General features: G+C 35.4%; 1 protein-coding gene across 1 annotated transcript in view; it reads left to right on the top strand.

Annotated features, from left to right (window-relative positions):
• The first annotated feature begins 2,550 nt into the window (after positions 1–2,550).
• The window catches only part of PPP1R42 (protein phosphatase 1 regulatory subunit 42), a 27,429-nt gene continuing 15,199 nt past the window's right edge, over positions 2,551–14,780 (top strand). The window contains exons 1-6 of the mRNA XM_058032364.1: positions 2,551–2,722; positions 3,950–4,116; positions 4,555–4,693; positions 7,371–7,487; positions 12,512–12,629; positions 13,903–14,031. Coding sequence (XP_057888347.1) covers positions 2,594–2,722; positions 3,950–4,116; positions 4,555–4,693; positions 7,371–7,487; positions 12,512–12,629; positions 13,903–14,031 — 799 coding nt within the window. The 5' untranslated portion in view covers positions 2,551–2,593. The remainder of the gene's footprint in view (positions 2,723–3,949; positions 4,117–4,554; positions 4,694–7,370; positions 7,488–12,511; positions 12,630–13,902; positions 14,032–14,780) is intronic.

Below are 14,780 nucleotides of genomic sequence, written 5' to 3'. Positions count from 1 at the left end.
ATGCTGATCATTATCTGGCTGACTCCAGGAATTTTTGAACGGACATCCGCCTCTCAGGGTGCTTGTGCTCAGAGACTTGTTTGGATCTCACGATCTTTATAAAACACATTCTTTTATAGCATGAATTATTTCTAATATACTACAACATTTTGTTATAACCTAAAACTATATTTAACACACTACTTAAGTAAATTAATACAGCTATGATATGTTTTCTAACACAAAACATATAATATCCATTTTAATATTTGCGAAAAGCCAATCATAAAATACGCATTTTTCACAGGCACAAGGTGTAACTTTTGAGGTGCCCAGTGCAGGAGCGGGACCCGACAACCCACGCTGGGATATTCTCCGACTCGCCCAACATGGCCGCCAGCGCAGCCGGACCCGCCAAGCCGCGTGTGCCATAAGGCCCCGCCCCCTCTCTCTCTTTCCTCGGCGTTGATTGGTCCGAGGGGGGCGCGCGCCGCAGCCGGTAGCGAGCGGCCCGCCCCTCGGGCGCTGGCGTGCGGTTGCCGCGGCAACCAGCGGCGGGCGGCGCGCGCGGGCCGGGAGCTGAGGGGAGAGCGGAGCCGGGGCCGGGCCGGGCCGGGGCGCTTCCCACCGGGAAGGAGCCTGGAACGGGGCTCGGCCCGAGCCCGCCGTCAGAGCCGCCTTCCCACCCGCCGTGCTGGGAGGCGCTGGGTGGCGGGGCCGCGGGACGGGGAGGGCGCTGTGAAATCGCGCGGCTGTAAGTAGGAAGGAGCTGGGGTACCGAGGGAGGGGAGACCTGCCCGCCGCCCCTCGTTTATTCTGCTGGGTTTGGAAAAAGGACTGAGAAGGGGCTCTGAAAGGTGTTTTTTATATAAAAAGCAAGAAACTCACAGTAGAAAAACAGACAACCCACAAATGTCCTTTCAATTCTTCTTCATCTCCACTTTTTAAAATAAAAGTAAAAAGCAAATCCCGTATGGATAAAGGAGAGCTACTGAGCTCCAGACTTGTTTACTAAGAAAGGAAGTTTCCTCTGCCTTCACAGCCTCGATCTTGGCTTTTCTTCAGCTTCTCCTAATTGTAATGCTGGCAGGGAGGATTCTCTGTGCGAGGTTTAGCGCTGGGATGCTTTTTGCTGTCTCCTCAGTTGTTCTGACACACTAATATAGGGCTTTTGTGTATAAGCTATAATACATAATATACAAATTTATATTTACTGGCTGTGAAAAAATGCGTATTTTATGATTGTCTTTTCGCAAATATTAAAATTAATATTATATGTGTTGTGTTAGAAAGTAATGCTGTATTAATTCTCTTAAGTAGTGTGTTAAATATAGTTTTGGGTTGTAAAAAAAAAGTTAAAGTAGAAACTATGCTATGTAGGATACTTTTTTTAAAAGTAAGGACTTGCAGCGAAAAGAAGCCACAGGACACCTAAATTTTTCAGAGAAAAAGAATTTATTGCCCTCTTATCAGAAGAAACAAACTTTTTCCTGCCTCAAAGATGCTGTTAGGATTCAGAGGAAGAAGTTGACCATGACCAGATAGAATCCTGTATTTGAGTGGAATTTATGCATCATGTATGAAGTGTATGAATATGCAACAGGTTATTGCTTTTAAGGGTTAATCCTTTGTTAACAGGGTTCCTTTTTCGGGCTCGTGCTGCCCAGAAAAAGGTACCCGGATGTCTCTAACTCTTTGTTTCTATTGTCTCATATTGTCCTAATTCAAATTGTCCAAGTTATTGTTACTCTAATTGTATTACTATTTTTATAACCATTTTATTACTATTAAACTTTTATAATTTTATAAACAAGTGATTGGTGTTTTTCACACTGGCTAAACGGGTGGCCTTTCTATTCTGATACATTAAGTTATATCCATTAGGGTATCTTTATCCCCAGATTATTTATGCATCCCGTTCAATATTAGCTGCTGGCCTTCTTCTGTCTCCCCCATTCTGTCATTTATAAGCTCACTTATTTGAGCCAGAGTTTGGAAAAAAAGTTGGTATTGTGAGAGTCTCTATAATATGACTTAGTGGGAAAAACTCACAGTTTTTGACTGTGCACAACATGCAGTTGTGTGCATGACAAAAATGCTGTGCAGATATACAAAGAGTTCTGGAGCTTAATACCACCTCTCACAGCCTGTAAAATCTGTTACAGTCTCCTGTATTTTCTAATTTATAATCAGATTGTGAGCTTCCATTAACTAGCTACAATGTAAGAGAATTATGCCTGTTCTGGAGCATTGTGCTCATATTTCTTTGTGAAAAAGACAAAAAACTAGGATATAATATTCTTAAGCGAACTGAATCAACAAATCAAATAGAAAAAATGTTTTAAATATTTATTAATACACCAAAAACTTGATAAAATATCAGCAATAAATGGGTAGGATTTTATAAGCAACATAGTATCCCTGTAAATGAAAAGAGTGTTGGTGAGGTTATGTCAGATTTGAAGTACACATGAAAGCTTTGTTGAAGATCTGGAGTACAAGTAATATAACATTTTCCTTTTTGTTTTTAAGGCATTCTTTACTACTACTTAGAAGAGCACGTGGAATACAGTATTAAAAGAAGCAGTAGAGCAGCTTGACCTATTACAGAACCATGGTTCGACTAACAATGGACCTAATTGCTAAAAATGCTGGTCACAAGAACCGTAGTGAAGAGGATTTTGGACAATATGTGCAAAAATTAACTCATCTGAATTTATCAGATAAAAATATAGATTCAATTGTAAGATTTATTTTTTATTATTCCTTTTAAACTGGCTAATGTTTTGTAGTTACTGTTAAGATGAGGTGTTCATTGTTGGAGAGACAAACATGGAAAGCCAAGTTTTACAAATTTGTAAACTCACAGCATAATCTTTTCAATCTATCTGTGATTTATTCCTTAAATTTCAGAGGAAGTCTGAGAAAGGAAAGGAGAGTTCAGGAACAGGAAATAACCCGAGTGAGGTTAACAAATTAGGACTGGTGTAGTGGCTTTTTCAAATTAGCGAGGTTAAAAATATACTTCTTTTTTTTTTTTAATTGCTCCCTGGGGCTTACTCATTTAAAAAATAATCCATGAGCTTTTCATTTTCAAAGACTAAACCTGCAAACCTAACCCAGTCCTCCTTCCTCTGAGTTTAATAATAGGAAATGTATACAGGTTTCAATAAGTTCTGAGTTAATTCAGATCCCCTCAAGATACCGAGTAAGTTTTGAAACTGCTGAGCCCAGAACAACTGCATTGTTGAATGTGGTGAATTTCAATTTCTGCTCTAAAAGTGTGATTTTATTTAAGAAGAAATTGTTTGTTCTGTGTGAACAGATGCTGCAAACAAACAGGTTTATTCGGCCCACTCCTATGCACAGCCATAGCAAGTTAATAATTGGGTCAGTCCATTGGATGGAGTCTGCTTCATCAGCTGCCACAGCAAAGTTTTACAGAAACCTTCATGGGGAATGGTCTTTTAGTTGTTTCATAGGAAAATGAAAGTTCAAAGTTTCAAAGAAACTCAACATTTGAGTGTAAATTTGAGTTCAGAAACATATTAAAACATATTGAAGTGCAAGATTTTGTAAAAACCAATAATTCTTTGCCAAGAACTGGTTTCCAGTTACATCAGTGCAGTTTAATGGAGACAACTACACAAAAAATTGTGCTTTTCTGAGATCCATGGGATGAAGCCAGGGAAGGGAATGAAGTCACACTGGATGTGGAGTATTTGCTGGTAATGTCTGTAGTCCTCAGATTCTGTAGGGCAAAATGGAAATGACAGATTTCAGTCTTTAATCTGTAGATAACTGACAATATATAATAACTCTGGTTTTCTAGGAAAAATAGTTTTAAGAAATGTTTACTAAAGGTGAAAATTTATAAATCATGCATCAGAACTTAAATATAAGAACAATCAATAGCTTCCAGAAGCAGGCAGTGACTGAATGTTAAGTAGCATGTTATTGTTTATTTCAGGGTGACCTCTCTTTCTGTAGAAATCTGAGAGTTCTGTATTTATATGATAACCAAATCAACCAAATCCAGAACTTGGACTTTGCTTCAAACATAACACACCTTTACCTTCAGAACAATCGTATTTCCAGTATAGAAAATCTCTCACCACTGAAAAAACTTGAAAAACTGTAAGTTGAAAAGAATGTATTTATTTTACTAGTAAAAAGAATAGCTATGACACTTAAATTGTTTAAATTATGTAGCCATTAAAGTCCTTTCAGCTCCTAAATTTTGCTTTTCAAATAGAAAACAATAATTGCTTATTGTTTTTTTATGAGATGTTCTGTGATAAAAGGAATATCATCTTGACTTATATTTGTATTTAGATGATTTTATTTTTTCAGTCTAGTAATAATAATAACAATAGCAGTAGATAAAACTGCAAAAAACTGCTTGAATCAGTTAAGTGTGTATTCTACTTGTATGCTAGGTTATTTACTGTAGCTATCATAATTTCCAAGTATTATTCAATAATGCTTGGAAAATATTTTTCTCTATATATCAAAGCCTTGTGTTTGCTCTTACTTTCAAAGGATATTAAATCTATTTTATGTTCTATTCTGTAGGTATTTAGGAGGCAACTATATCACGGTAGTAGAGGGTTTGGATAAAGTAGGAGAACTGAGGGAGCTACATATTGAAAGTCAACATCTCCCTCCTGGTGAAAAGCTTCTGTTTGATCCAGTATCTCTTAACTCTCTGGCAGTAAGTATATTTTGAGAAGTACAATGAGCCAATTATCAGGAGATCAGTATTTTTAGGAGAAATTATTAGAGTTGATAATTCTGTGTCTTCCTCCTTTGCCAACTGGTGGCATTATTTGAAATTCTACCAAGAGACTTCCACCCTAATTCTCTTATAAGGTGTCCCCGAAATTCTACTTCCTCTTTTTTTTTTTTATGAAGAATGAAAATGAGAATCAAGAGAGAGAGAGGAAATAAGGAAGTACGTGGATGCCCTGTACCAACAGAATGTGAATTAACTAAAAAGGAGGTTGGAATTTATCACTTAGTTTTCTTAGTCTGTTTCATTTGTAGTGAATTAGTTTGTTGATATTTCAGTGATTTGATTGGTATAGTTGTTTATTTATTGCCTTTTGTATTTCTGTAGAAAAATGGAATGGAAAAAAAAAGGCACAAACAGATTTTTCTTCCTGGATATTAAGAACAACACAATCAAAAGCATCCAGTTTTAGTTCTGCAGTTCTTCTATGTTGTGTTATGTCAAGAGTTCAGGAAATCTCTTTGAAGTTGTCTTTCAACATGTTAATTGCTCATAAAACATATAGTTGAAAAGGTTAAAAAGTAGGATTTATTTGCTAATGGATGTAGTTCTGTACTATAAAAATTCCTCTTGCTATATCTCCCATACTGTAGTCAGGGCTTGATAAGCCTCTTTTTGTGAAGATGAAAAACTCACTAAAAAGTGAGTTCTTTTGTTCACATGTATATCATAAATATTTGACCTAACTCTATTTTTTTCCTGTTTTGAGATTATGTAATCCAAGACATGCATTGCTGTTTTTCTTTAATAGAGATGAGTCATTTCTGTGAGAGCATTGGTACTTTGTTCCTTCTATATTGGAGAAATTATCAAAGTTAAGGAAAGTTTTACAGCTGTAATCTTCCCAGGATAATAATGTATAATAACTTCTTCCATGTTTTTCAGCAGCCTGGTCTAGATTTTGTTCTTTGTGGCTTTTAAGGCCTTTTGATGTGTTGGTTTGGTTTTATTTTGGGGTTTTTTTTTTTTTTTTGGTTTTTTTGTTTTTTTTTTGTTTTGTTTTGTTTTCTATGAAAAAATTTTGCATTCTTGATGATGCAACATCTTTTGTGGAGGCTAAATGCAAAAATATTCTATTTTATCCTTTAAGTGTCAAGTGTTTGGAGCCTTTTTAAGGCATTGCTTTTTACTTCTTAATCTGTTTCTGGGTCTTTTAATGGTGTCAGAGATAAAAGAGGTAAAATCATGAGGCTGTATAGCTCTGTGTTTACCACAGGCAAATGTTTGGATGATGACAATGTCATGAATCTGACTGAGAAGATTAAGTTTATGAACTGTGTTTCTGAGGATGATACTGGTAATTTCCATCTGCAATGTAGGTCTTGATCAAATTTTTGAAGGGGCTTAGTTTTCCTGTATGAACTGCTGAAACAGAGATTTTTCCAAATCATGGTAAATCTTATTTCTTGTATAATTCTAAACTCACTGGTTTAGGAGTCCTTGTCATTTTCTAGACATATAAACTTTTTCCTTTCATGTGAAACTACATTAGTATTTCCCAAGATAAACAACTGAAATACATTTAGATTTTTATCTAAAATGTAAAGATCTCTGTAACTATTGTCTGTTACAAATGGCAAAGTGCAGTATGTGGCTCAGTACTGTTCCAGAGAAGGAGTAAGGATCAGAGGTATGGATACCAAGAGGTTTGTAGGATCAGGCCTGAGAGAAAAGCAGTGTAGTCCAGCTGTTAAATGAGACCTTGTGAGTAGCACATATGGGCTTCAGCTCTGCAGTTCAGATGCACTCTTGGGGCCCACAGTCTAAGAACATGGACTTGTTGCACAAGTCCAGAGAGGGCACAGAGAGGATCAGAGGGCTGGAACATCTCTCTTATAAAGACAGGCTGAGAGAGTTGGGCTTGTTCAGCCCGGAGAAGAGAAGGTTCCAAGGACACCTTATATCAGCATTCCAGGACCTAGAGGGGGCTTATAAGAAAGCTGGAGAGGCACTTTTTACAAGGCTGTGTTGTGAGAGGACACAGGATGATGGCCTGAAGCTGAGCAAGGGCACGTTTAGATTCCCTATTAGAAAGGAATTCTCTGCTTGTGACTGAGGTGAGGCACTGGAACAGATTGCACAGAGACGCTGTGGATGCCCCATCCCTGGAAGCGTTCAAGGCCAGGTTGGATGGAGCTCTGAACGACCTGGTCCAGGGGAAGGCATCCCTGCTCATGGCAGGGGGCTGGAACTAAATGATCTTTAAGGTCCCTTCCAACCCAAACCATTCTATGATTCTAAAAAATGCAGTCAGTTTCAATGTATGTTTCATACTTCAAAAGTAGAGTTTGTAGCACTTGCAGAACTCTGTAAAGAATTTGAAGGTGTTTACAGAAACCTAAAAATTCTGTATTTACTAAGAATTTCTGAAATAATTGAGGAACAATCTTACTTTGGTTTCACTTCAAAACTAAAATAAATTACATTTTAGGACAAGGTGGAACACCAACATAAAACAATCTGTATGGTGTGTGGAGGTGGTGTTTGCATGTTTCTTCTTCATATGTTTGTTCATCTTTTAAGATAATTTTCTGTAATAATTTATAACTTGACTCATGCATGGCATGAAAAAAATATTTTTCTGCTTTTCTTCCTTCAGAAATCTTTGTCTGTATTGAATATCAGCAATAACAATATTGATGAATTAGAAGAACTGGCAGTTTTGGAAAATCTTTCTTATCTTAAAGCAGTCGACAATCAACTTAAACATATGAAGGTATTAAAGTAAATATTTGTTATTTTAAGTATGGGTGTTCAGGAATTAGCCACGTTCATCCTTATCACTAAATATATACATATAAACAAATTTTACTTCTGCAGTTACTAAATCTGGCTTGTCAAGCATGCTCTCTTTTCTCATATAAATATATTTCTCATATAAATATTATTACTGAGAGTAAAAATGGAGAAGCATTTACCTGGGATGTAAAAATTTATAATTTTATTAAGTAATACTGAAATGAATTGGATTAAATAGTAACCGAAATCACCAAGACAAAGTCTTGATTGAAATAAACTCTTTATTTTCTGGTTTGCATAATCATTTTATTTCCTTAGTAAACTTAACTTTCATTGCTTAGTAGTTATTAAAAAAACTATTCTTATTACTTCTGAGAACACAACATATTTTTAACTGATTGTTGAGAGAATTTGGCAATTCACTTTACTAAAGAGGAGATTGCAGTATTTTGTATGCATAACCTATCAGTTATCTAGATGAATTTACTCTATTTGGACTCTTCATTTTTTCACACTGTAATATTAAAAAATGTTGAATTATGCCCTTCTTTTTTACTACAGAACTAATAATGCTTTGTATTTGAAGTCCTGGCTGGCAGTTGTGATTGAATTTACATCAAAATACAATTCATGTAGGCTTTTGCTGAGTAGTTAAATTCACATCGAATAATGTTGGTTACATCCAAATAGCAAAAAGCTTTTTTCAAATAGGCGATCTCCCCAAATCTTCCCTTTTTTAAAGGAATCAATTTCTGAATAAAACGTATTACAAAAAAAATTATATTGGCTCTTTCTTTCTTATAAATAAAATATACTTCTGTTGTGATGATTTTAGAAGAAAATTATCATAGCCAAAGAACAATTAATTTTAAGAATGAGACAGCATTTTCAGTATCTTAGAGGAAAAACCACTACTATCCTCTCAAACAGAATAAGGAGAGGACAAAATGACTGCATTATTCAGTAACTGTGTATATGTTATTTATTCTTTATTAAATTTCATTATTTAATCATCAGGAAACTAGAATTACATTTACCCAAACCAGTTAGACCTGAAGATTTCTGTATAGTTAGATCTGTGGAAAAATTATACAATTAGCATTTGAGTTTGCTATCCCTTACACTTGTACTAAGCTCCAGTATATTTTGAAAGTGACTGTTCTGTGTGTTTCCTAAACAATCTCCAAGTCTGGAAATATATGGAACAGGGAAAGTGTTTCTATTCATATCTTTGCAGATATGTAAAATTAATGAACATATCAAATGTGTTTAATATACATTGTAATGCATGTGGATATTCAACTTTCCAGCTACAATTACTGAGTTTTAAGGGATTGCATTTTGGTAGTCTCTACATATCACTAATATAAATTCTTAGCTAAATAAAAACCAAACTGTTCAAAAAAGCAGTAAGCCATGAAAAGTGTTTTTTACAAAGTCAGTTTTAACTCTGTATAAGGGTTTAGCTCACAGTGGACATCTAGCAGGAGAACAATCTTATACAGCCACTTACTGTTCAAAGAAATAGCTGAGGGAAGTTTTGAGTATATTTCAATATTTTTTGCATCCCTGAATTTCATGATTTCACAGCATACATTATTCTAAGCTGTGAAAGTTGCAAGGATTTTAGGGGTATACAGTTCTATACACTTAATTGGTTCTGCTGGCTGAACTTGTTACATGCAGCAAAGGCTCCTTCATTCCCACATGAGCTGCTTCCCTTCTCCTCCCTCTTGCCCCTCTGTTATCAAAACTCTGATGTGTACCTCTTTTTCATGCCAAAAGCACTATATCCCCTGTTTTCCCTTTCTTGCTTTGCCATCACTGCCATCAAGAACTTCCCCAGGAATGTCCAGCACTGATCAGAGATCGTGGCAGTGCCACATGACAGGGAAGTGTCGGAGCTCTGTACCCAGCTGTGCTTCACCTGGTGGGGAGAGAAGCTGTAGGGGAGCAGGTCTGGTGAACTGCAGGAACAACATGGAATCTTTGAGAAAGAGGAAGATATGAAGGGCATAAGAAATCATTAAATATAATCTTGTGTAGACTTTTCTCACTTTTGTGTACTTAGTAGAATTATTTTCTATTTTAAAATTTCAGTTTTTTCACTTTATTATGAAAACCCATATTCCTTTGATTTCTTACCTATGCCACTTTGATTGCAGCATAGTTAAAAATTAGGACTAATAAATTCAATCAATTCAAGCATTTAAGGTCGTGGCTAATACAGGGCTTTGTTAGCATAATTAACAGACATCAAGGCATATGAACTTGTTTCACTTGACTGAAGTTTATATAATGAAGTCTGAACAGTAGACAGATGAAAATCAAGTAATTTTTCTGAATTCATGCAAAATAACTATGACTAGCTACCACATGCAAAAAGTCTCAGGTCAGTTATCAAAAATATAATTGATTTTAATAGAAGTGGCTTTTATTTGTTTTCTATTGCTGGCTGCTTCATTTATTCATTGTATTGAGGTTCTGGTTTGCTTTAGTCAGGATCACAAGGTCTTCTAGACTGCAGTGTACTTGGGTTGGAATTAAGGAAATTTTTTAAAGCATTGTGTCTAATAAAAAAAAAACCACACCTATTCCTTTTTACAAAAAGCCAGAATACAATTTATTTATTAAGTTCATTAGTTTTGGAAATACTATGAGTCGTGTGAGTCTTTGAATAGATAGATAAAAATAGCTAGAAATTCCTGGAAAAAATCTGTATTTCCCAAGTCTTTAATTTATTCAACCTCTGCCCAGTATTGATTATGACAAGAGATATCACAAAAGATGAATTCATTCGCTTTAGAGTTGAGTTAGGAACAAGAGAGAAATTATAGATTTTCTCAAATAGATTATGACAGGTAATCAAACTGGTGACAAATGGCTGTCTGTAGATGTAGCTGGGGCAGTTGGATTAGACGTTTCCAATAAAAACTGGAGCATACTGGTCAAATAGCAATTCTTAAATGGCCACTGTTAATTGGTAAGAAAGTTACTGCCAGCGCTACAGCTGCCTACTCAGGCACTTGCCCTTCCCCCTCCCCACCCTCCCCGATGGAATATAATTTGCTCGTCAGTATTTTGTAGCAGACCTCAAAGTGATAGCATGACATGATCATTTATCAAACGGAGCCTGCCCACAAGAGTGTCTGGTCCCTTTAGTACAGCTTATTGAAAGGCTGGGAAGTGAAAGCACTTTATTAGAGACAGGAAGGCAATGAACAACTAGAGCGTATCGAAAGGGTAATCATATTTCAGCACAGGATTAGTGTGCTCTTAGATAAACACACACTGGAGTAAGCATGTTCAGGGTCATTTATCAAGTAAGTAACAGCTAACAAAAATCTACAGGACTCTGTATACATTCATCAAAGTTAAACTGTATACATTTTGTTTCAGTCATAGACAACTTTGTGTTGCAAAACTATTACTTGGAAAAATTCTTTCTAATGAAATCTAGAACACATTATAGACTTCAATGACAGTATCTGAATGCTTAGGTAAGGATAAATAAATATACTTGCTAAATGTTTTTTTTTTAGTAAGTCTAGCCTAAAATATTTTGCCCCTAAATTTAGTTTGTGATCAAGTGTTAGCACCTAAACTGTGGGGTTATCACATTGCTATCCTGATACATACTGATTAAGCTTTGCTGAAAACATGACAAAAATTATTAACATTTCTTCATGTGAACTAGCCCTCAGAGTTTCTTTCATTGTTTTATCAGTCTTGATCCTCACAGAACCAGACTTTTGCTCTCCAGTTTTATAAAAATACATTTTTATCACTGAATAACAATAGATTATATCACCGTCATCTTAGTAGACCAAAATTATAGGGTTTGGAGGTATGAGGCAGTGCTGCCACTTTCTCTTCCACATGATTTTTCTAAACATGGCTTATATAACTGATAGAATATTTCCAGGAGGATTTTCTACTACGGGAGATGAGCCAGCAAAAGCAGAATTCTCCCTGCTTGTGTTACCCAAGCAACTTTCTAAATTTGAATGAGCTAAGAGATAACTACATTGCTAGAGATTTCATGGTTGGCAGCAAGCTACAAAGTTTTACACCCTCTGTGGTTTAGAATCCATCACAGCATGATCAGTAGAATTTTCCAAATTATTACAACAGCAGAACATAAATCCTCTCTCCTGTTTATACCTATTGTCTTGAATCCCTCCTTGAGCTTTTCACACATACAAGGAAAACCTGTCAAGAGTGAAAGTTCAATGGAATTTTGGAAAGAAAGTATTTCAGAAAGTAAGGTGTCTAGTAGAAAGGACCAATCTGATAAAGTCTGCATGTTTTCAACTTGGATTTATTATATTTGAAAGACAGAGTAGTTTCATCTAGGTCATACTGCCCCTGGGTAAGCAGACAGAAACAGAGATGGAGAAAGGTATATTTCACTAATTTCCCTTTGTAGGCCAATACTGTAACTGACCACCCACAGTTAGGTAAGGGGGGGGATTACTGTTTCTCCTGTAAAATACAGTTCTACATATATAAAAAGAGAGAGGCAGTCCACTGTGGATTGCATGATTTTTAGCTTTTTTTTCTTTTCGTCTGTACTTTATCTGTATAAGGTATTTATTCTTCCACACAATGATACTCTTAAGGGCTCTTTTAGACTTTGGGGATGCACTAACAGACTCTGTGTATAATACGAATTTTTTCATTGCTAGTTCCTAGGCTTTGGGTGCTTATCAGTGGGATTGAAGTGGTAATTTTCCATAGCTGGCATTACTGTATCCCTAAAAATGCAGCATCTTCCAACATCACTGTTTCTTCTGTGCAATTTTGATACATTCAGAGGATGCTGTGGACCACTCTGTTTGAAAATGCACATTCTTAATGTACATAATACATGTGAATAGTCTCACTGAAGTTATTTTTGTGTGCAGGATTTGGGCCTGGCTGAACAAATCACATTACTGTTGAATTTTACTCTGGAGGGGGAAACATAATCACAATGTTCTGTTGTTGTTCCGATTGCAGGATTTGGAGGGTGTATTAAAAAAATGGACAAAGCTACGCAGAATAGATCTTACAGGAAACCCCATCTGCCAAAAACCAAAGTACAAGGATAGGATTATAGTACAGTCACTGACTTTAGGTAAAAAAATCAATCAGTAGCCCACCCATAACCCCCAGTCTTTTAGGAAACAACTGAAAAATTAATTGTTCTTGAGTAGCACTCTGTATGTAAACACAGTTACTGCTATAGATATTTATGTCAAATCATGAACTTTTAATTTATGTAGAAAGCTAAAATGGCTTATGTAATCAGCTTCACAAGCCATCTTGCTTATCTTTTGGTATTAGTCATAGTAATAATTTGTTTTATAATAGATGATTGGTGAGATTGTTACAAGACAGTTTTTTGTGTTAATATTCCAGATGTGAAACTGATTTTCAAAGATCAGTTTTATCTATTCCCCTATCATTTTGTAGTAGTTGCTAAAGTGTTTTTGTTGTACAGTGCCAGTTATGCAGATCCCACATTACTGTGTTTGAATTTGTCATATAACATTAATCCTTAAACTTATAAGCAGTTCACACTTATGTTGTGAGTCTATTTGTTAATCTTAACACTTATGGTGCAGTTTTTATTATTATTTTGCATAAAATCTTAGCATGAAAGGAAGAAGCTGATTCTTCTGTATCTAAATATTTATATTGTAGAAATAAGTTTAAAAAAATCTGCTTCTTTTTCCTTTTTTTGGATAAAGATGGTGATTATTTTTAAAGTTATAATGACAGAACTCGGTTTTTCTCATAGCACAAAATATTGGCCATTTAGAAAAAGAAAAAACCTTTCTGCACAATGAAAATAACAGTGCCTTAGGACAGTTCTAATGCAACCTAAATTTGTGGGCACATGAGGTATTTCATTTGGGCTGACTCAAACATGCAGATGCAACCAATGAATCATAGAGCATAAGGTTTATGGCACCTAAGTGAGTAAAGTTAATCTCAGAGAGGCAAATCTGTGGGACTGTCTCCATGACCAGTAGAATTCCTTGATTGCTAAGATGTGCAGTTTCCCTCTCCACCTGGATTTCTGCATCTATCTATACCCTGTGGAAGAGCATAACTTTTCTGCAGAATGTTTTAGAAAGTCTTGCATGTTAACCAAATGTGAAATATGTATATTTCCCTTGAAATTTATAAAACTGTAGATTTTTTTTTTTTTGTAATTAAGACATGTTAACTCTCTTGCAGCTTGAATATGAATATCAGTCTTTATTGGGTATTTTTTCTTTACCAAAATGCTAGAAAAAGGAAAAGGACTTGAAGAGAATTAATATAGAACAAACACACATTACCTACAACTTTGGATGATCCTTTAGTTCACTTTGTATCACAGAAAACGTTCTCTTTTGCAGAATCCCTGGATGGGAAAGAAATTCAAGAAATGGAAAGACGTTTCTTAATGAATTGGAAAGCCTCCAGAGCTGCCAGGCAAAAAAGCAATGAAAGAAAGACTGATGAACAGGCAGCCAAAGTAGAATCTTGTAAGCAAACAAATCAATTACTTCATGCTTATTTAAAACTTACAGAAATCATAAAATTACTGCTAAAAATAAATATACTAAGAATTGTTTATAAGACACTTGTAGCAGTGATGAGTCCAAAAGACTTGAGTAGAAATGGAGCATTTTAAATATAAAATTTAATTTTAGCACTAGTTCATATGTCGTTTTTGTTTCCTCACATCCCAATCTCCCAGAATTATGGAAAGGTAGCTAGTGTATTTTGATTGTGTAAATATTCACATTTACATCCATGTTTTAAAAATGTTGGGCATTCTAGAATAAATATGCATAAAATATATCAGACTTTTAAAATCTATTTGCTTATACTTATTTGATTTCTGTATATTGTCAGTCCTTTAAAGGCCTTTGCAAGATACATGTCTAGCAGAAGTCCAAGTTTTTAACTTGGAAAAAAAAATGTCTGGGAGGTAAAAAAGCCTTAAACCCTTTTTGAGGTTAAAAGGCAACCTGTTCTTCAAGGGGGAAAAGAAATTAGTTTTGAAACTCAAGCAAAACCTGAAATAAACTTTGATGTTTTTTAAAAAATGGTGGGAAGGTGGTGGTTGTTACAGAGTTGGCTGCAAATTAAAACATAAATGACTTAACAGCATGTCTTGCTATCTTGCAGGACTTGGATACAAACATTAAACTTGAAATTATTCAAAATTGCTTGAATTACCACATTTATAAAATAAAATTGGGAGCATTTACACTGTTGCTTTCAGAAA

The sequence above is a fragment of the Melospiza georgiana genome, chromosome 1, assembly GCF_028018845.1.
Source record: "Melospiza georgiana isolate bMelGeo1 chromosome 1, bMelGeo1.pri, whole genome shotgun sequence".
Classification (NCBI taxonomy): domain Eukaryota; kingdom Metazoa; phylum Chordata; class Aves; order Passeriformes; family Passerellidae; genus Melospiza; species Melospiza georgiana.
Note: the sequence above shows the minus strand (reverse complement) of the source record. Positions and strands in the feature narration are given on the sequence as shown.